At 39.6% G+C, this 20,032-nt stretch overlaps 4 protein-coding genes across 6 annotated transcripts; 2 read left to right on the top strand and 2 right to left on the bottom strand.

Moving 5' to 3' along the window:
* Positions 1-3: 3 nt before the first annotated feature.
* On the bottom strand, positions 4-8,097 carry dnajc16l (DnaJ (Hsp40) homolog, subfamily C, member 16 like). The gene is made up of 15 exons (XM_011475549.4): positions 7,709-8,097; positions 7,476-7,542; positions 7,247-7,392; positions 6,200-6,375; positions 4,547-4,731; positions 4,346-4,450; positions 4,066-4,224; positions 3,847-3,977; positions 3,525-3,702; positions 3,258-3,440; positions 3,089-3,165; positions 2,841-2,921; positions 2,597-2,692; positions 1,404-1,574; positions 4-1,319 (listed from the first exon to the last, which is right to left on the bottom strand). Exons 1-15 carry the CDS (start codon positions 7,894-7,896, stop codon positions 836-838), a joined length of 2,427 nt encoding a protein of 808 aa, XP_011473851.1. The 5' UTR covers positions 7,897-8,097; the 3' UTR covers positions 4-835.
* A 180-nt stretch (positions 8,098-8,277) lies between these two features.
* Positions 8,278-12,643, top strand: b3galt6 (UDP-Gal:betaGal beta 1,3-galactosyltransferase polypeptide 6). 2 transcript variants are annotated; one of them, XM_011475295.4, is made up of 2 exons: positions 8,278-8,602; positions 9,897-12,643. In XM_011475295.4, exon 2 carries the CDS (start codon positions 9,907-9,909, stop codon positions 10,924-10,926), a length of 1,020 nt encoding a protein of 339 aa, XP_011473597.1. In that variant the 5' UTR covers positions 8,278-8,602; positions 9,897-9,906; the 3' UTR covers positions 10,927-12,643. The 2 variants fall into 2 exon arrangements, with proteins under 2 accessions (XP_011473597.1, NP_001098252.1); NM_001104782.1 differs by lacking the exon at positions 8,278-8,602 and having other exon boundaries at positions 9,901-10,951.
* Positions 12,644-12,922: 279 nt separating this feature from the next.
* Positions 12,923-16,231, bottom strand: LOC105354147 (protein FAM107B). 2 transcript variants are annotated; one of them, XM_011475547.3, is made up of 6 exons: positions 14,920-16,231; positions 14,751-14,824; positions 14,016-14,049; positions 13,692-13,848; positions 13,161-13,305; positions 12,923-13,048 (listed from the first exon to the last, which is right to left on the bottom strand). In XM_011475547.3, the coding sequence occupies exons 2-6, from the start codon at positions 14,772-14,774 to the stop codon at positions 12,950-12,952; spliced, it is 459 nt and encodes a 152-aa protein (XP_011473849.1). In that variant the 5' UTR covers positions 14,775-14,824; positions 14,920-16,231; the 3' UTR covers positions 12,923-12,949. The 2 variants fall into 2 exon arrangements, with proteins under 2 accessions (XP_011473849.1, XP_020559205.1); XM_020703546.2 differs by having other exon boundaries at positions 14,932-15,004.
* A 792-nt stretch (positions 16,232-17,023) lies between these two features.
* Positions 17,024-19,953, top strand: tmem167b (transmembrane protein 167B). Its single transcript, XM_004069164.5, has 3 exons — positions 17,024-17,187; positions 17,931-18,062; positions 18,926-19,953. The coding sequence occupies exons 1-3, from the start codon at positions 17,178-17,180 to the stop codon at positions 19,006-19,008; spliced, it is 225 nt and encodes a 74-aa protein (XP_004069212.1). The 5' UTR covers positions 17,024-17,177; the 3' UTR covers positions 19,009-19,953.
* Positions 19,954-20,032: the final 79 nt, after the last annotated feature.

The following is a 20,032-nucleotide window of genomic DNA, read 5'->3' as shown; positions in this document are numbered from 1 at the left end:
TAGGTTTGAATCTTTTAATAAATAAACAGTTTTAAAAAGCATTTCTTGACTTGTACATTTAGTTGCACTTAGATTTAATTCAAGTTCCAACAAAGATAGTAGTTGTCCATAAAGGTTCTTCAAATGGGATTTTGTGAGCAGCAAATCATTCTGAGAGAAGAAGAGTGAGGCAACAGTGAAACAAGCAAAAATGTACCTAATTTTCTTTGAGTCCGAGGTCAATAACCTCCATGCATTAACATTCACTTCAGTTTAATGTTTAGTCAGGGCATTTTTAGTTTCTGTTCCTAAAATGACACTGAATTCTACCATTTTTTAAAGCTCATTTTTAGACGCCAAGCATTTTGTTAAAATGACAGAATGCAAATAGTGCTTTCAATTTCTCTACTGCTGAAAAGTTAAACTAAAGATTAATTCAGCCGTTGAAAGATGCACCAAAAAAAACAGATTCATCTAAATCTGCATTCAAAGATCATCGATTCAAAAAAAATAAACCTTCAACTCTAGAATTGTGTTTTCAAAGGGTGTGTTTCAAAAAAAAAGTGCTGCCAGTGAATGCAGAGACAACAGAGATGTCAGCACACAAAACTCTGAAGTAGATGTAAACGACGCCACGCTGGACTCAGCTGTGCTGCATATGGATGCCATAGATTGTTGGGAAAAATTTGGTTTTGAATTTGCGTTTCACAACAAACATCGGGTTCAGCAGCTCTGTGTTCATCTACAGTTACAAACATAAGCACTGAGGAGAAACCAAAAAGATCAATTTGCAGTTTTTGTTTTTTTTGCTTTTCAGGAGGTAAAACCGTGAAGTGAAACTTTTCTCCCTTCATTCTCAGCTTGCTGAGGCATTAGTGTTAGCTGCTTCATCTAATGTTGGCCAAACAGGCACCTGGATTCTGGGTAAGGTTCCCTCCATCAGTCTCTCCATCCAGAGTCCCAGCCGGTCAAGCTTGTGGTGAACTTCGATGCTGGTGGCCCTACCGTAGCCTTTCTTGGCCCCATCCTCCCTGGAATGGGACCGGGAACGAGAGTGAGAGCTAGACCTGGACCTGGACCTGGACGGTCTCCGGCTGTCCGAGGAAAAGGAAGTCTCAGAGGAAGAGCCACTGTGGTTGTCCCCGGTGAAGACGGGTCTGAAGAGGCAAAAGTACTTCTTGTGACCGTTGAGGGCCAGGACGTAGCCAGCACAGTCTGGAGAATCTTCATCGTCCGAGTGGCTCTCACTTTGATGATTAAAGCAAGCCGAGCGAAGCAGCGACGCCATCCAGTGGCGATGCTTATCAGCGTTCAGAAAGGAGAAGTGAAGCGTCTGAGAGCTGCAGGTAGAAGACAGTTGGGATTCAATTTGAAAAAACAAAAACAAAAAAACAATAGGTTATGAAAACTGAGCTCAGACTTACCCTGAAAAAGAGAAAACCTCTTTGGCAAATTTCCTGAGCAAAGTGTTCTTGGAGGCATTGGTGAGCACCAGCACAACATTGATGTGACCCGGCTTCAGTTTGACCAGGTTGCTGGTGTACGTCACATCTGTGAGCTCAGTCACTTCCACAAAGTCCTTCTTAGGAGGGCGGCTTTGTTCACCAACAGAAAGAACACAAGCGGAGGTTTCAGCAAACATACTTTCTGTGAATCCTTGGGTTTGTGTGAAAGATCTTCAATGTCTCCTAGAGTTATAGAAACTGAAATGCGTAACAAAAAATATATATTAAATCAGCATTAGAAGTAGAATCTGGGGTTCAAGATCGTCCTCATTTTTGTGTAGTATCTCAATGACTATCTAAGGATAATTTTGCCCCAAATGCAATTTGCGTGTCAAATTCGCCACCTGTGCTTTTGAGGCGCGTCAAATTTGCTTCTCGACGCTTATCCAAAAACGTATTTATGAATCTGACGCTCCAGCCGCGTGCAGGTGGGAGGAGCTACGTTGTAAAGTTCTCAGCCTCATCGGCACATGGAAGCATCAACAGCATGTGAGGAGCTGCACAAAAGCATCGGCAAACACATCTCCATGTCTGGGTTCATGAGATCATTCAGAGGCTCTTCCAGAACAGTGAGCTTCACCATCGACTGCAGGAGCAGCGTCTGAACGACGGCCGCTTTCAGCACTACTTCTGTGTCTCTGTAACCCAGTTTGAGGACTTGCTGTCCCGTATTAGTCCAATGAAGGAACAAGTGAAAGTAAGAATCCAGTTAGAAGACCTTTTTATTGCAGTCTCTATTCAAATAAGAAAAATATCTTAAAAGTTCAGGAGGAGAACAATCAGATTCTCCTCCATGTTGGTTTTGGGCTCCACCCACTGATTAACATTATCAACACGGGCCAAAGCTGAGTTTCTGATTGGTTGATGCAACGCAAATTTTTCGGCAAAGTTCAGATATTTGAACTCAGGAAACATTGCATCTCTAGAAACACGCCAGAGCGCCACGCCATCCACTGATGCTCAAAACGCACCACAGGACCTCTCAGTACGTTGACCTACTGAAACCGGGCGCCATGAGAATCATGCTTGGTGTGAACGCAGCTTGAGAAAACACAGTCATAATAGCTGGTGGAGGCCGCGTTTCTTCGACGTTTTCCACAGTGCTGCCTCACCTAGAGGTGCTTGCTCTGCTTGAAGGATTTTCCTCATTTTGGGTGGTGGGAGACTCCTTCTGCTTTGGGTTTTGTGGTTTGCTCTCACCTGGCTCACTGAAAATGTAAAAAACAAAAAAAAAACAATCACATCTTAAGAAACACAGAAGCACTTAATTGTCAGTCCAGAACAGGATTTCTTACGTCCAAACTTATCAGACGGGATTTTTGTGTTTCGGCTAAGGAAACTTGGTGCTTCTCTTACCTGAAAGCTTGAATGATGACTGTGCCAAACAGAATGAAGAGTGCTGAGAAGATCAAGGACAGAATGGGCATCATCTCTCGCCTTAAGATTGAAAGAAATCAGTCAATGAAAATTTTAAACAATAATTCAGGCACCACGTAAATCATGCATTTTACGGAGGTCTAACTCTAGTAAAGTAAATTAATCCAATGAACGTAGTACTATAGTAAATATGAACTTTTCTGCAGAAGGATCAGACTGAGGCTTACCAGTTTGAGTAGAGAAGACCATCGTATATCTGAAGAATGTAGTCAAAAACTGCACTCAGCCACTGAACAATGAAGATCTGGGGAGGTGAAAGAACATTTGAATAAATAAACATCCCAGCAGGTCTGGTGACCTCCAGGATGAGATGAGAGCCAGTCTGCTGGGACTTACAGGCGCCATCTCATTGTTGAGCTCAGGCAAGGTGGCGTCTGTCGTCAGGTAGGAGGGGTCTCTCTGAAGAAGCTCCAGCTGTTCGTGGAGGCGGTGTTTGTCCTCCTCGCTGCCGTTCCAGCCTCCACTCACAGAGCGGAACAGGACTCTGCCAGCCTGGCTTCTCCTCTCCAGAATCACCACCTGCCAGGGAGTCATGACGGACCCTTTCAAGAGTTAATGCATCATTTTGTGGGTCCAATGTTTTTATTGTCCCATCATCCTGACCTGGGGTGAAACGGCAGCCTGGTTCTGCAGGAGCGCCTGACAAAGAGGCTGCTGCTTGCGCTGATAAACATAAGCAAACCGCAGGACGTCTTTTTTGTAGGCCGAAGCAAAGTCCAGAAAGGCCTTATTGCCTGGAAGGAAAGCGTCATCCTCTCCAGTGATGAGCAGAACACAATATCTGCAAAACATTGACAGCGATGACATCAGCGTTTGTGCTTTCCATTCACTGCCGCTAAAGCTGTAGTTCTAGCTGAGCATCTCCGGCTTCCTTTCATTTGTTTTTGTTTTTTACAAATGTATTTGTTTGATCAAATGTTCTTACTTCCTCCTCCGGTGGAATTGCTTGACGGGACAGAGCTCATCGAAAAGCTGCTGACTGACCAGCCGTGGGACCTGCAGGAACTTGTTGTTGGAGACAAACTCGTTCATGATCTGTCGCTTCATCCCTCTGGCCTGATGGTAAGAGGGGTGGAGGCTGGTTAAACGCCTGTCTGTGTGAGAAGACGTCACTCTCCGGGTAACAGCGTGAAGGAGGATGTACCTGGATGATGTCAGCAGGCTTCTGGGTGTCCTCCTTGAAGAGCAGCATGCTGGGAGCGAAGGTGTTAATGTTGAACTGCTGCAGGAGCTGAGTGATGTGCGTGCCGCCCTGCTCCACATACCCAAACCGCATATAATCTCTGAAGGAGAACGCTGTTAACTGAAAATATAGAACCATAAGAAAGAAGAGAATGACAATTGCAGCACACTTAAAATGTTTTATGTGCTGTTTCTCTTGTTATCGAACGGCAGAATTTTAACAATCCAAAAGGCGCATTTACCTTGTAAAGAAGTGGAACATCAGAGACTCTGTCAAATAAGAGAAGACCCGGCTTGTTTTCTGCGTGCCAGCTTTCAAGAAAAGCTAGGTAGTTGTCATCGTTGACCTGGAAAAAGACAGCTTTTCATGTTAACGATGACAGAAGCAGTTTTGAAACGACTCTCCTGGAATCAGTGGCAGCGTGTGGATGTGGCACGGCTACCTTTTCCACCAGTTTCTGAGGCAGCAGATCTTCCACAAACTGTCGCAGGTGTTCTTGTACCACGACCTGGTGGAAGAAGGTGACTCTGCCGTTCACCAGCCCGATGATGGAGGGAGTGCGGTAAGCTCCCAGCTGGTTAGCCAGGCGGCGCTCGTAGCCCAGGTCCACAACACCAATGCCCACACCTGCACGAGTGACGATCAGAACAGGCAGTTAAGCAGCGAATCTCTGCAGTCACGACAATCAAACCATTTTTACATCAAGGTAAATCTCCAAATGCAAATAGAGCACTATGTGAACAAGTCATGTCGTACAAAATCTGCTAACAGTTAACTCCCAGCGAGCACACCGACTTAACCTCAGAAATATTTGATGGTGGGCTCGGTCCCTCACTATTCTAACCCCTCAAATCATGCCAAATATGCCATTTGCCAAAGCAAAAACCTAATAAATTTCAACATTGCACAAAAACTATTTATTAATCCTAAGTTTGATACGTCTTTGTATGGATGTAAAACACTGTTGATTTTATTGTTTTGTGCATTATTCTTGCTTTGATTGCTTGAAATAAACCATTTCCAAACCCAAATCCATCATTGTGTTCTAATGATGAAAAAAAATGGATGAATTATTCCTCACAATGCATTGCGGCCTATATTTTCCAATCTAATGAGCATTGATGCACACTGATTTTTATTTGCTGAGACTTCTGGGAAATTTCCGGGGCGTTGGATTTAGGAATTGTAGATTTAGACACCTCCAAAAAAATAGTGAACAAACCGGGGAGTAGAGAGGAAACTTGTACACAACCACCGATCATCCTTTGTTAAATATTTGAAAAATTCCTTCCCACAGTTCTTTGCAACAACAGTTAAAGTGGCACATTATCAGTTTACAGTGCTCCTGAAGAGAGCGGAGCATCATTAGCTGAAGTATAAATAAGAAACCGGCATCATAAAACACTACATTTTAGATTTGAATGTTTATTAAAGTAAATCAAACTCAAAAAAAACAGATAGTACTCTAAAGTTGGCTGAATACTTATTGTTTAGGTTTGCTTTTCTATATTGCTACTCTAACAGATGGAGATAAAGCCCCGCCCACAGTGTTTTCTTGTGTATTTTCCAACTCTCCATTTCAGGACTTCCCAGAAAGTTTGTCAGTGAACAGACGCTCGTTCCTTCGTATATTTAAAAAAAAAAAACGACAGTATTGCAGGTTTAGTTGAAATAATCACACAAAATAACAAGAACAAGCGTGCAGGTAAATATAAATGAACAAGTACAGGTAATCGTCTCTACGCTCATCGTAAAGGTAAAGGCACGCTCTAGTCCTGAAGTAATGAATTATTTTGAAGATAAACCTCTATTTCAGCACATTTACAGAAGTTGCAGCACTCACTGATTAACAGCTGGCTACATTTTTACAGTTTCAGCAGACGTTTTAATAATCGTTCCGACTAAACCCAGCAGTTACAATCAACAGTAAGAACGCCCAGTTTTTGTAAAAAAACTCCCCCTTTTTTTTAAATCTCATCTATGACAAAAAAAAAAAAAAAAAGGAGAATTTATTTTCATGTTTAGAATATTTCAGGAAAGCCGGGTGTTTCCCTGACAGTGTGGAGGCATGAACATTTTAAAATACTGGTCTTACCCAGAGGTTCCAGCTCCTGCACGGCCTCTTTCCAAACGGGCTCAATGTGAATGCAAGCAAAGCACCAGTCAGACGTCACTTTAATCAAGTACGGCCTCTTGTAGCTGTCAGGCAGGATTTCACTGTTAAACTGCGCATGGTGAAGCATGTACTTGCTATCTGCAAAATCTCTAGACCTGAGAAACAGACGAGGGAAGACGGAGGACACTTGTCAGGGTAAGTCCAAAACAAAAAAATGCCCTGAGAGAGCAGTTCAAAACCTTTAACTGCTGCAAAATAAAAACAAAGACATAAGTCCAGATAAGCAGGACAGGAATTTACAAAAATGAAGTTTTCTCAGGTGAGATGATCAGACATCATAGGCATAATGAAACTGTGATTAATGGTTCCCTTAAATGTTTACACAAAATAATTTCATAGCAGCTTGACGTATTTAACAAATCAAATATAGTCCTTTACCCATTGGACCAATCGGAGGGACCCCTTTAAGTCGTCACCTGACCCGATGGAGCCCTTTAATGCTAGATTTCCCAGCCGGGTCGTTTGGAGTGTAATTTAAGTTATGTTGACTTTCATTTAAACAAAACTGTTGCAGTGAAATGGAAATTATGTATTTCTGTTTTTTGTTTTGCTATTTTGTTTAGAAAGTCCAATCAATGGGCCTGAAGTGCAAATCACATCAAATGAAATGTTAAAAAATGAAACCCAATAAGAAACCGGAAAAGGTAGCTACTATGGGACGTCGCTGATTGGGTCATCCAAAACTTATTTTATTTTAATGTCTGTAATTTTTCCTTTTTGATTTGGATTCTGAAATGTTGTTTTCTAAAATCTAAAGCTGTTTTATTAATATTTTTTTGCTTTTTTAATTGTTCTTGTGATCATCTAGTGATTTGGACGTCAGGGCCACCGTACCATCGTTCATTATTGATCACCATCTCAAGTTTTCCTTAAGTTGTGCAGCCCTAACAAAGTTTATTTTACTTTTTCTCTCTTCCTGGTTCCTTCCACAACCAAAAATGAATCTGGGCAAAACAACCAGCACACCTGGGAAAATGGAAAAAGGACTCATCAAAATAGAAACTCCTGTGGAAACCATGGAAACCCTGATGCTGCGACTGGCCAAAGGGCTGGTTTTCATCCATCTGCCCGTAGCGGTCAAAGTTGGCTCTTCGTTCTTCATTGGACAGAATCTGAGAAAAAAAGAAATGATAGACGTTCTTTGGCTTTGTAAAAAAGAAGATACAGGCTGTTAGGTTGGGAAATACTTCTCCACCTCATAGGACTTGGAAATCTTGATGAACATGTCTTCAGCTTTTGGGTCCTTGTTCTTATCTGGGTGCCTAAGGGACAAACACTGCATCAGACATCATAAAGAAAAGTAATATTATTATTATTATCATTATTATTATTTTAAACGCCACTTTAAGCTGTGAATTGGAAAGCAAGAGGAAGTTTAGGCATATAATGGATTCCTAACCCATTGATTCACTGGGGTTTCGGACTCACCATTCTCTGACAAGCTTTTTGTAGGCCCGTTTGATCTCTGCTTGACCGGCGCTCCTGCTGACACCTAGTATTTTATACGGGTCATATTCAGAAGTTGCCTTTACGACATCTACAGTCAACAGCAGCAGAAAGATGGCCACCACGACATGACATTTCCAAGGAACTCGGCCGGTGCTCCAGCCCGTCATTCTTTGCCACTTTCCCGCGTCGCACTTCGCAGAAATGTGCGATTTTGTCAAACGTTTATATGATAAGCAAAGCCCTTACATGGTCCGCTATGTTAAGGTTTTGATTGTTCGTGTAAAATGCTGCATTTTACAGGACTGCGGTGAATTTAATATCGTCTTTCCAAATGATGGGCATTCGTTAAGCCACATTTCCGGTCTTTCTTTTTCTTCTTCAAAATAAAATAATTTCAAATTTTACTGTCTGAATTTGACAAACTCTGCGAAACTAAATAAATAAAAACTAAAATATAAGATAATTAAATTTTATTAAATAAAATAATATATTTTTTCATTTTCAAGCTTGTAAAACGTATTTAGCATTTCTTAACTATTTGTGTGATTGTAACCCTCATTCATTTCCGCTTCCGTTTCGTCACTTCCACTCCGAGCGGGGTTGGAATCACAGCAACAGTAACAGAACATGAGTACTTTGACACCAGATCACCGAACAAACTGCCAGTAACCCGTTTTCCCCCCTCCGTGTCTTTAAAACGCATTACTCTCCATCTCCATTGCTGCCCAATATGCACCGTCCGCGCCCGGTCGCCTTCGCCGGAGCGGTCGTCCGAACTGCGCAGATGTGGACATCTCGGTAGCTATCGCTAGCTCTCTCCGGCTGCTGCCTGGTCGCATCACTGAAGGGACAGTCTCGCTTTAAAGTCTAAAGGTAACTGATTACAACATACTCATTATCATCAAAAATGCAACGTTATTTTATTAAGCAGCGCAGTTTATTTAAACTCATTTGTTCCGACATTCAAAGGAGCAGTGATACTACAAATCTGAAAAAAAAAATTGTACAAAAATGCTCAAAAGTGATGCCATTTACCATGATGCTTTGCGATTTATACCTGCCTGTTTAGAGCTGGCTGTCATAAAAAGTTGACTAAGCTTTTTGAAATTTTATTTCTATTCCAAAATCAATTTTGATTAGATTTTTTTTGTTTTATATTAGTATATATTTAAGATATTTAAATATTTCTAAATGTTAAATAAAATACAGATAAGCATGTTTACTATAATTAATATGTTTAAAAATAAATTTTGGACCCAACTCTCTATTTATCTTTTACATGTCTTTCCATCATGATGGTGAAAATCTGAATTTTCACGACAACATTACCTCGGAGAATATTTCTTTTTTAAAATTATCTTTATGTCTTTTCTTTTTTTGTGCCTTATTATTATTATTGTTATTATTTTTTTAATGTCTCATTGAGATTACCTCCATGAATTTAAGCCCTGGTAATCCTGGGCCTTTAGGAGCATTTTTTACTACTTTTCAATTTCCTCTAATAATTTACCATTTAAACTGCTTATTTCTGACAATCTGTTTGTGACAACCCCGTGTTCTTTATTTAATGGTTATTTGTTTCTTTATATTACACAATAAATCCCCAATAAATCTAAAACTGTACAAAAACTAAATTCCTAGTAGTAATTTTTTTAACTGCAAAAATGGAAATCACACTGTTTTTTAATATATATAACAAAGATCAAAAGTGTACTAACATTATAAAAAACGCATAAATCTAAAAAAATAAGCCTAAACAAGGTCAACTTAATATGAAAAATGACTAAAAAAACAGGCAAAACTCCCCTAAAATCTTTTAATTTAATTTAACAATAAGGTCTCACAACACTTGTTTGTTTTTAACCACTAATTTCAAAACTGAAAACCTTTTTGAAACCTTCAATTTTGAATATATACTATACGTCATTCTTATGTCATCGTTAACTACCAATGTGATTGGCAAACGTAGCGGTGAAATCAAAGACTTCTGAGGGTAAAAAAAACCCCATGATTCTCCCAATATCACTTCAAATGACTGTTGGTGTTGAAGCAAGTATTCTGCAAACATGACAGTTAAATGTTCTTCGTGCTTTCTGAAATCTGTGGTGAGCAAACGGATTCTTTGCCCTGATTGTCTTAAACGGTCCCCTCTGTTTTTAATTCTCAGGCTTATCAACATGAATCTGTTCCGCCTCATATGTCGCCATAAAACGGCTCTGGTCATCGGCTCCGTATGCAGTTTTGCCGTCGTCCTGGTTTTCTTGGCCAAATGCACCTCAGAAACCCTGAAGCAGGATCATCCCGCCCCTCCGGGTTTGGCCCCCAACACCAACGCATTGAAGTTCCGTCCGGAGTCGCACAACCCCCTTTCCACTTCCAAAGCCTTGTCTGCTTTTCTTGTGGTGCTCATCACAACGGGACCTAAGTACACAGAACGCAGGAGTATCATCCGCAGCACCTGGCTCGCCAAGCGGGACTCTGATGTTCTGGCTTTGTTCGTGGTCGGGACTCAAGGCCTTTTGAGCGACGACCTTCAAAACCTAAACACAGAACAAGGCCGCCACAAAGACTTGCTCCTGCTGCCTGATCTGCGAGACTCATATGAGAACTTAACACTCAAGCTGCTGCACATGTACTCCTGGCTGGACCAGAACGTGGACTTCAAGTTTGTCTTCAAAGCGGACGACGACACATTTGCTCGCTTGGATCTCCTGAAAGAAGAGCTGAAGAGCAAAGAGCCCAGCAAGCTGTACTGGGGCTTCTTTTCTGGAAGAGGCCGCGTAAAGACGGCTGGGAAGTGGCGTGAAGGTGCCTGGGAGCTCTGTGACTATTACCTTCCGTACGCACTCGGCGGCGGTTACATTCTCTCAGCCGACCTGGTCCGTTTTGTGCATCTCAACGCAGGCTACTTAAAGATGTGGCAAAGCGAGGATGTGTCGCTGGGTGCCTGGTTGGCGCCTGTGGATGTCCGGCGGACGCACGACCCGCGCTTTGACACGGAGTACAAGTCGCGTGGTTGCAACAACAAATACTTAGTGACACATAAGCAGAGTTTGGAGGACATGCTGGAAAAGCACCAGACTCTGCAGCGGGAGGGCAGGCTCTGCAAGGAGGAGGTCAAGCTGAGACTGTCCTACGTGTACGACTGGAGCGTGCCGCCCTCTCAGTGCTGCCAAAGAAAGGATGGAATTCCATAACGCTTATTTCATTAGAGTCAAATGATCTGCTTTGAAGAATATACTTGCCATGTCAGGATTATGTCCTTTCTTTCAAACTGTTGTGGAACTGGTACTAGACCTTTAGCAGAACTGTTGAGGCAAACGTCTTTGTCAAGCACAGAGGTAACAAGGCCTGTTGTTTTTCCCCATAACACCCACATTTAAAATAGAAACTAGAGCAGCTTTGACTAGTTTCTTTTTACCTTCTAAACCCCGACTAATGTGCAGAAACCAACTACATGGTTAAAAAAAAACGTTTTGGTTGAAACCCACCACATCCCGATTCCCTTTTGGCTCCTCTGACCTTTCTCTTGGAATCGGTGCACACCTTTGACCTTCGTCTTTCCCCTCTGTGCTTCAGCTGCTCATGCTATCGTTTCTTTTTTCAAACACTACTTGTAGTTTTGTGTTGTAATTCAGTGAAATTTGTAGTACAGGGAATTAGGAGATTCATATCCTACCATGGTGTCTGTTTTTGCTAAAGCGTACTTTATTTATTTGTAACTTATTCTACAGCCGGTTGGTATTGAGTATCGACATGATTACAGCATCTGCTGCTTGTTTCCTAAAGTTGACTGCTGACAAAAGTTTGTTTTTTTATGTTATGCCGGATTGATTTGAGAGGTTTTTGTTTTTTGGTGCAAATGCATTAAATGCATTTAGTTCCATCTGTTCTGTTTACAACGCTGCTGCAGGAACCCTGCTGCTCCAGTGCAATGGTCCCATTGTCTGTATATGAGACATGGACTGAGTGACTCCTCCCCCCGTGTTCCAAACAGGCTGGTTCCAAGAAGCCAAAATCCCATAGACTTCTATTGAGAACTAAACAGTTATTATTGTATTTGTCAGAACAAATATTCTTAATCTTCTGGATTTTTTTAACATGTTGTGATTAATCCTTCCCCCCCCCCCGCACATTTCATAACTTTATCACAAGTCATTCAAGTTAAAAACAGACCAAACATGCCTCATTAAAAGCGTCCGTATGGCTGAAAAATGGCAACTAATTTGGCTACATTTTGCTGGAGTAAGGCATTTTCTATGGGTGACATGATCACAGGCACTCAGTCCAGTTCTCTTATACAGTCAATGGGTGGTCCTCATGTTTGGTGGAGTTCAGGTTTGGATGCTCGTGGAATTATTTTCTTTGTTCTTTTTTTTTGCTCCACATTAAGGTATTTTTTCATACGTTGTTTTTAAGACGCATTTCTCTAACTCTAGCGTTGTGATTTCCGTGTTGCAAATATTTGAAAACTGTGCAAAGGTTTTGACAACAGAAATATTTTGGAACTCAAAATAGAGGAACGCTCAGGTTTCCTCTTCTGAACAGCAGTTTCTGCAGGATTGATACAGACATGACGATACAGACGGTGCAAAATAAAGGATGCGTATTGAAATAACTAATGCAAATATGTGTTATTATAGCAATACTGCTAGTCTAAAGGCAGGGAAATACACACATAATACCACATGGAAATAATAACTTTTAATTAGAAAACAGTACATTTCTAGGAAGATAAAAGGGTTGCAGGGCTGTGAGTGTGAGTTTCCTTCATGGATATTGGAAAAACTGCTCCAGATCTCACTGGTTTTTACAGAGAGAGCATTTTGTCCAAAAGCTATTTTCCTGTATTTGTGTGTTTGTCTCATACCCGATGAGCCACCCTGGATGTTTTATTAAAAATGTGAACTGTAACATTGTATGCTGTCTTTTGTGTTAACATTTTGGAAAGGTCTGGCTCATCTGAACGCACACATGCTGTGAGAGGAAGCAACGCTTAGGTGAAGTCTTGAGAAAAAAAGCTGAGAAGCTGTTCAGACATCGGTTGGATGTCCAAAAATCACAGGAAGTTTTCAAAGTAAATGCTTTTTATTTAAAAAAAAAGAAACAAGAAGGTAGGCTCACGTATATTTGAGCTTAGCTTAGTCCATAATCACAAACAGATTTGTAAATTGGATTTTTTGTGACAAATCATTTATTTTTGGTCATTTTATCTGGCTGTTATTTGACCTTTTGTATATGTTTCAGGGTTTGTCTCACACGAACAAACTCTGGGAGGTTCTTTTGACGTTCCGTCCTTCTCTTTTCCTCCATCTCCAACTGAAAGACAAGAAGCATCACTGTTGGATCACCGTTTCCAGAAAATCTCACCGCGTACAACACTCAAATGATGCTTGTGTTTCCGAGGTCGTTTTCTATTGCTGATGCTTACGAACTGTATTCTCTGCTGCCTTCTGTGCAGTTTCACTTGGAGGTCAGAGGGTGGACGCAGAGCCTGCTCCCTTTTTCTGAGCTGCTCCCTTTTCCTGTGCTCCATCACGCGCTGCAGCTCCGGCTTCCTTCGCGGCAGCGCGCCTCTGTGGATGCAGCAGAGTTAGGCTGAGGATCTCTGGTTTTAAGGATAAACAGCAAGTAGAGATTTTTCTGCTAGAGCAGCAGTGGTGTTTTAGGAGGGAATTGAACCCTTGACACAGTCAGCGTAAACACCACCTGCTCATCAGTGTCAGCTGGACTGATAAAAGCTAAGAGGATTCGCTGACTCCTGGAGGGCAACCAAAAAGGAGATCTGGAGAACTGTCACCACTTTCCTATCAAATTAAGTAAAATAGAATAAAAATGTATTTAAAAAGTAGAAAATAAATTGCAATTGTTCCAAAAAGAAAACAAAATCTACATCAGTCAATTGTAACTCTTAGAATGATGTTTGGTGGCAGAACAGATGCAAAGCTGAATGTTTTCTCACCGCCTCCAACAGAACAGCAGCTCTTGATGAAGAGCTCGGCGCTGAGCAGAGGCCAGGATGGGATTTATCAGCTTTCGTGGTCGGATGAGGTCATCCTCCTCCTGTTGCTGGGTTTCAATCACCTGGTGAGGTGTGATCATCCAGCAGAGATGTCTGTCTGACAGGAAGAAATGCAACATATTTTTTATGGAGCACGTCTTCACCTGCAGCTACATACTCTTCAAAATAATCTGTTTTTGCATGCTTTTTTTATGGATTTTCATTCAAAAAGAGCATTATTATATGAATTGTTCAAATAAAAGTGAGGTGTACATCTATTTTTACCTTTTTTGTTTCTGAGGCCCATATTTTCAGACACCTGGAATAAAAGGAATTTTAACTTTTCGTCTGCACAAAACATTTTTTGCAGCATCTCATCCATTTTTATAAACAAAAAAGCCAAAATGAGTAAAAAATACATGTATATGTTTAAACAAATTGGAACATTTTTATGATATTTTTGGTAATCATTTTCTTCAGTGTATTCATGCAGGTGGACTTTCTAAACAAAGGTGCATACAATTTGAGGAGAAAAAAATATTGTGGTCATTACGAAATACAAAATTCATGAACCGATTAGTATAAAACTTAAAAAAATAAATAAATGCATGCTTAAAACTTTTAGCTTGAATTTAATGCTGTTTTGCTGTTCTTTAATCATCATAGTAGTAGGTTTAAAGGTTGTCATCTGGACTTGTTTTTTTTAAAGTTGAGGACGTTTCACCTCTAATCCAAAATTGAAAAAGCCTTTTGGATAAGAGGTGAAACGTCCTCAACTTTAAAAAAAACAAGTCCAGATGACAACCTTTAAACCTTCATAGACATATTTCTTTTATCATCTTACATTTAGCCTTAATGAAAATTGATTTTCCATTTGTTGTTTAATCTTCATGGAAACTGGAATAGAATTTTGAAAGTTGCAAAGAAAAGAAGTTCTCACTCATTCTTTAAAGACATTTTTTGATAGTCAGCAGGTTTAACAATAAACTCAAATAGTTCTGATAAATCACAGAGGCTTACCGGTGAGCTGTGATACAGACGCATTGATGAAAACCTGCGGTTCTGCAGCGTGCAGCAGCAGCAGCAGCGTATTCCTGCAGAAGCAGAGGACACTTGGGTTACACTGAAGCAGATCAGAACAGGTGCTCTGCACTGGCCTGTGATCAAATCTCCTTATGAGTCTTGAAACCTTTTGTTCCACCTTTGTTGGCCTCAGATGAGAATCTTCTGTTGTGTGAGCATCATAAGAGCTTCAGCACATGCTGGGATTTGAATGACACACGTAGGACAAAGGTCTGCAGAACACTGCCCTGAAAACAAGTTGGATTTTTTTTAGCACATCTTGACGAAAAAGAACATTTTTAAACATACTTATGCAAAGAAAACCACAAATCTTATTACTATTTTAAAAAATGTATCTTCTAAGAAATTCAAACGCATTTTCTTTTCTTGTGTTTTCCAATACTATAGTCAATGAGGCATGTCAGGCTTTACATCAGGCTGAAAGTGCATTTATTTGGACCAACAGACATGTCAGGTTGCTGCAGAAATTAAAATCCAGTGGAGGTGGCTCAGCTGCATATTAGTGCCGGCTCACTGAACGCTGGGTGGAAGCTCTCTTTAATCTTTGTCCTTCTCATTGTAACTGTCAAAGCTGCATCCAGGTGCAAAACTGCAGCAAAGCCAAAATGCCACACCTGTCATTTGTGTCTCTATAGTTCATAGATGCAGCCTCCATCTGCTGTAGAATAGTAGAAATCCAAGTTAAGCCACAGAGATGAGCAACAAGTAATGAATAAAATCTTAGCCAAACCGAGTGCAGGTCAGCTGTTAATGAGTAATTTTTTTTTCTTCCTTATTTTTGTTTTTAAGAGCCGTTTCATTCATTCAAGGCGGGGCGGGTCTCTTCTCTGCTTGTCACTCATGGATGCGAGTCCAACACTGAGATGAGAAGTCTCCCAGAACCATCTTCTTCTGTTATTGGAACTGAATTGAAGCGTTGTGACTGGCGGACAGACTCGCAGCGGAAAGAGACAATTACTTATTTTAAAAAGTAATTTACTACTCGTTACTTTACCTTACTTTTTATCCACTCCACAAATTCTGAAGCGAAAAACCGCAGATCCTCTTGTCTTTCATTTAACTTTATTTTCAAAGCAATGAGCTCTAGCCCTATGAACCTGGTTAAAGACATTCAATCAATATTCATAACTTCCAATTCTTCCAAAAACACAAAGAACTATTTATGCCTCCAGTTTCTTTCTCCTCCTCAAATGCAAAACAAGTCATTCTGACTTAAGAGGGCGGGGCTAGAACCGGCTCTCTGAGCTCCCTGGCGGCTCTTCGGGTCGTTTTGTTGCTTAAATTCATTCGTTATCAACAAAATTATGCACAAAATTAATAACTAATGTAGGAATTTACAGTTTACAGACTGTAAAAAAGGAAAACAGTAGAATACTATTAATATGGTTGGAATTTCACTGTAATTTTTACATCAAGGGGTTACAAATTTAACTAAGAACTAAATTCAAAAACTGAGAACTGTAGAAAGAAAAGAAACATTTCAAAAGAAAAAAACTACACAAGTGTACCTTTTTTTTAATTTCTGTTGATCTTTGTAGCTTCACCAGTTATGGGTTTTGAAAGAAAAAGGCGATGGAGGAACATTTAATGTAAACAAAAGCAGTAAACAGCTTTCTTCGGGTGATGCTCACATTTCAAAAAGTGACTCTTAATCCTAACATAATGACGTCAATGATTTTCCTGACTTCCACACCTGGGCCTCATTGAAAAGCAAAAATAGAATCTTAATGATTGTTTTAAAGAAAAATGTTGCTGTAACCAACTGATATGATTCTAATGAAATTACTTGTTTAATTATTTTAGTGATTGTCTGTTATTGCTGCTTTATTTTGATTTTTTTCTGTATCTGTTGTAACTCCTTTTATTTCTCTTTCTCTTTTTCTTCTTTCTAATTTCTTTGCCAAGCCAAAGTTTTGAAAATACGATTTTTTTCACCCTTAATCTGTCTTGCTTGGATAAATAAAGCTTTAAAAGAAATGGAATCTCTCAACTGTAGATTTTTATTTAGAAATGTAGTGTGGATTTATTACTTTTAAAGTATATATTAATACTATTTTTCTTCTTATGAAAATATGCATACATCGAGAAACAGGTATGTTTTATCTTCAGTTAGATTGTAATTTAAAAACTTTTTTGCTATGGATGTGAAAGCTGTGACCAAATCCTCCACTAGGTGGCAGTAATTTCAACGTCACCACAGCAAACGTAGAAGAAGAAGAATGAAAACCAGGGAACCGGAAATGTCAACCGAGCTACGTCGAGTTGCTTCCGTAAAGTCTGGATTTTAAAGTCAACCTGTAAAATGGCTTGTTAAATTTATGAACCAAGGTATTGTATAGCACAGATAGAGACCAAATTGCAAAGATGACAAACGGTGAGTGTACAGCTTTGACTGTAAAAGCAGAGCAAAACATTTGAAGAGTTACAACTGTTCTGGCGTGGTTAGCCAGTGGAGGCTAAGCTGTAGACGTGGCCCTGTGTAAGCGCTGCCTGCCCGTTAAAACCAGAAATAAAGCACAACTCCGCTTTGCGTTTATGTTGCCATTTACGGATGAATTATTGACATAATCAGTTTACAGTCCTTTGTTTTCTGTTGGTCGGTATGTGCAGCTTTCTTGCTAGTTTTTTGCTAAAGCTAACGTTCAGTTATTGTTAGTAGGTAGGTTGAGTACGGCGGTGGATCATCAAAACAAAAGACTTCAGCAAAAATTTTCATTTTATTCCGAAATAACTGTAACGCGATCTGCTTTAAACCAACTTTTATTTTGTTTATTCTTGGAGTTTAATCGTGCAAACATTACTTTGAGTATAGTTTTTCAATTGAGCTGTTTTAACTTTAAAGGAAATTGTTTAAGTTACTTAAATTAAGGTCCGTTTTTTTTCTCTCTATCTAAAGCTAATTACCTTCACCAGGTGTTGGGTGGACGAAAATATCACATTTTACACATTTGTGTTTAAATCTCGAGCTATTTGTACACTGTACGTAGTTCTAAAATTTGTTTTTTAATTATTTAAAAAGAAAGTGAATGGAAAGCAGATTGAACCATTAACAATACAAATTTAGACTTGTAAACCTAGACCGAGACTTCTTCACAGTGATGTTTTTCTCTTCCATAGTTTACTCCTTTGACGGCATTTTGGTGTTTGGGCTGCTGTTTATTTGCACTTGTGCGTACTTCAAGAAGGTTCCTCGCCTCAACAGCTGGCTGCTGTCAGAAAAGAGAGGAGTGTGGGGTGTTTTCTACAAAGGTAAAATTAAAACTTAAACACTGAATGAATAAATGGATGCCTATCATTTCAATTAAAGATTTATGCATTACACTCTGCTGGTTGATTATATGCTACACAAAAGGCATATTTTATGTCTGTTTATTAAAATGTATTTTTAAAATTACTTAGAATTTTTTTAGCATTTGATTTTTTTGTTTGTTTTGTTTTGTTTGCCAAAGTAGAATGCATTTAGAAAAATAAATGATTCCTTTGGGCTTAGCAAAATAACACCCATTTTCTAGACTTTGTAGTCAACTGTGTTCCATTTCATAAATGGACTGATTTCAAATATTTGTAACAGAAGTTATCTTCATTAAGGTAATGGAAACAAAGGGGTTAAAATGTAACAAAATATTATATTTCATTACTTTTACTTGGATATTTTTGTACCTCCTGAAAAATATTTGATTAATTCCTCAGCTTGTGTGGTTATATTTCTTTTTAAGTATACTATGAGTAAATGATAATTTTATTGGATAAGTTAATTTTTTTTAAATATAAGTCCTACAATATTGGTTTGGGAATTTTCCATTGAGTTCAACTGTTTAACAGGGATTGTATATATTATTATGGCTGTCCTCTCAAATGTAACAAAAGTAACAGTTTGGCACATATCAATTTCTTTTCCTGGATTTGGATACATCTTGACTGACCATGTTTACCAATCAAAGGAATTTGACTCTTTTGATGCATCAGTCAACTTTTTAACTTTTCTGTTTTTTATTTAAATGTCACCCTTGGCTGATTTTTTTCCCCTTTTCATGTTTTATTTCTGTTATTAACCTGACCTGTCTTTTTCTTTGCCCCCCCCCCCCCCCCCCCCCCCCATTTCTAATTCTCAGCTGCAATAATTGGAACAAGGCTTCATGTTGCCGTGGCGATGTCCTGCTTGGCCATGGCCTTCTACGTTATCTTCCTGAAATGATAATGGGGTGGGACTGGAAGCGGCGGGACGACTGCAGTGCTCAGGATGCTCCCGGTAATGTGTCCCTGTACTGATCCCAGTAACGGGACAAATTCTGGGTCGCGTGGCAGCTGAACTTCCCCCACCTCCACCCCGGACCTGTGGACCCTTTAGAAAGTTAAGGCATTGATGCCTCCTTTTGGTGACTCTGTTCATAGCTCCTTGGTGAATTTGGTGTGCACTACAGACACGAAAAAGATGGAAACCATTTCTCAGTTAAGTGGAGAGGGTCTGCTGCAGCTGCTGTCTCTGTTGTTGGGTAAAACTTTCTCGTTTTTATCCATACCACATCATTTCTATTGAAGGACACAGAGGACCTATGTGTAGATTGGATTTTTATTCTACTTGTACGCAATTTAAAACAGTCTGTATATAAAAGTAAACAAATAGAGGTTTTCTAGAAGTTTGATCACAGTGGAGATGATCAATTCCATCAGCTCCTATCTATGCTGTGTGATATCAGTTTTCCTGTCAGTGGTGGAGGGAAAGATGAACTACATTAATATATGAAGATGTTTCTGTCTATTTTTTTTTTATCTTGTATAATTCCTCCACAATGTCAATATCACCTAAACTTTTTTTAAGCAAACATTTTGCACAAATGTAAATTTGTTATTGTCTAAATGTACACTAGAAACCTTGGCTTTCCTGTTGTAAACTCATCGATTGAATGGCATCTGTTGAGGTGTGCAGCATCCAAGTTGAAGAAAATATCTCAGAGTGGAAAGTTGTTTAAATTTGCCTGGAAATGTAAATGCAATGCCAAATATGGATGGTGCTGCCCATCCCATTTTTGTCAGGTACTGCTTTTCTGGCCCCATGAAAACAATATCTTATTTGGAAATTTAAAAAAAAGAGATCTTAAAGGGGCTGCAGTTTAACTTTGAGTAAAATATTGAAAACTAATTGTTGTATTTCTGTTCTACAAGCAAACAAAACTTACACTTGTTGGTAGAAAATTGGCCAAACTAGCTCCTGATGGTTA

This window comes from Oryzias latipes, chromosome 5, assembly GCF_053564925.1.
Source record: "Oryzias latipes strain Hd-rR chromosome 5, Olatipes_Hd-rR_3.1".
Taxonomy (NCBI): Eukaryota; Metazoa; Chordata; class Actinopteri; order Beloniformes; family Adrianichthyidae; genus Oryzias; species Oryzias latipes.
The sequence above is the reverse complement of the archived record's forward strand: the minus strand, read 5'-3'. Positions and strand labels throughout refer to the sequence as shown.

Excerpts from the sequence above, each read along its gene's own strand:
- dnajc16l (XM_011475549.4), bottom strand. The coding sequence starts at position 7,896 with ATGACGGGCTGGAGCACCGGCCGAGTTCCTTGGAAATGTCATGTCGTG. Across the intron at positions 2,693-2,840 it reads GTCATCATTCAAGCTTTCAG|TGAGCCAGGTGAGAGCAAAC; the intron begins GTAAGAGAAGCA and ends TTACATTTTCAG. Across the intron at positions 1,320-1,403 it reads GAGGTTTTCTCTTTTTCAGG|CTCTCAGACGCTTCACTTCT; the intron begins GTAAGTCTGAGC and ends TTCTACCTGCAG.
- b3galt6 (XM_011475295.4), top strand. The coding sequence starts at position 9,907 with ATGAATCTGTTCCGCCTCATATGTCGCCATAAAACGGCTCTGGTCATC.
- LOC105354147 (XM_011475547.3), bottom strand. The coding sequence starts at position 14,774 with ATGCGTCTGTATCACAGCTCACCG. Across the intron at positions 14,050-14,750 it reads GTCTGTATCACAGCTCACCG|GTGTCTGAAAATATGGGCCT; the intron begins GTAAGCCTCTGT and ends CTTTTATTCCAG. Across the intron at positions 13,049-13,160 it reads GGCAGCAGAGAATACAGTTC|TTGGAGATGGAGGAAAAGAG; the intron begins GTAAGCATCAGC and ends CTTGTCTTTCAG.
- tmem167b (XM_004069164.5), top strand. Across the intron at positions 18,063-18,925 it reads GTGGGGTGTTTTCTACAAAG|CTGCAATAATTGGAACAAGG; the intron begins GTAAAATTAAAA and ends TCTAATTCTCAG.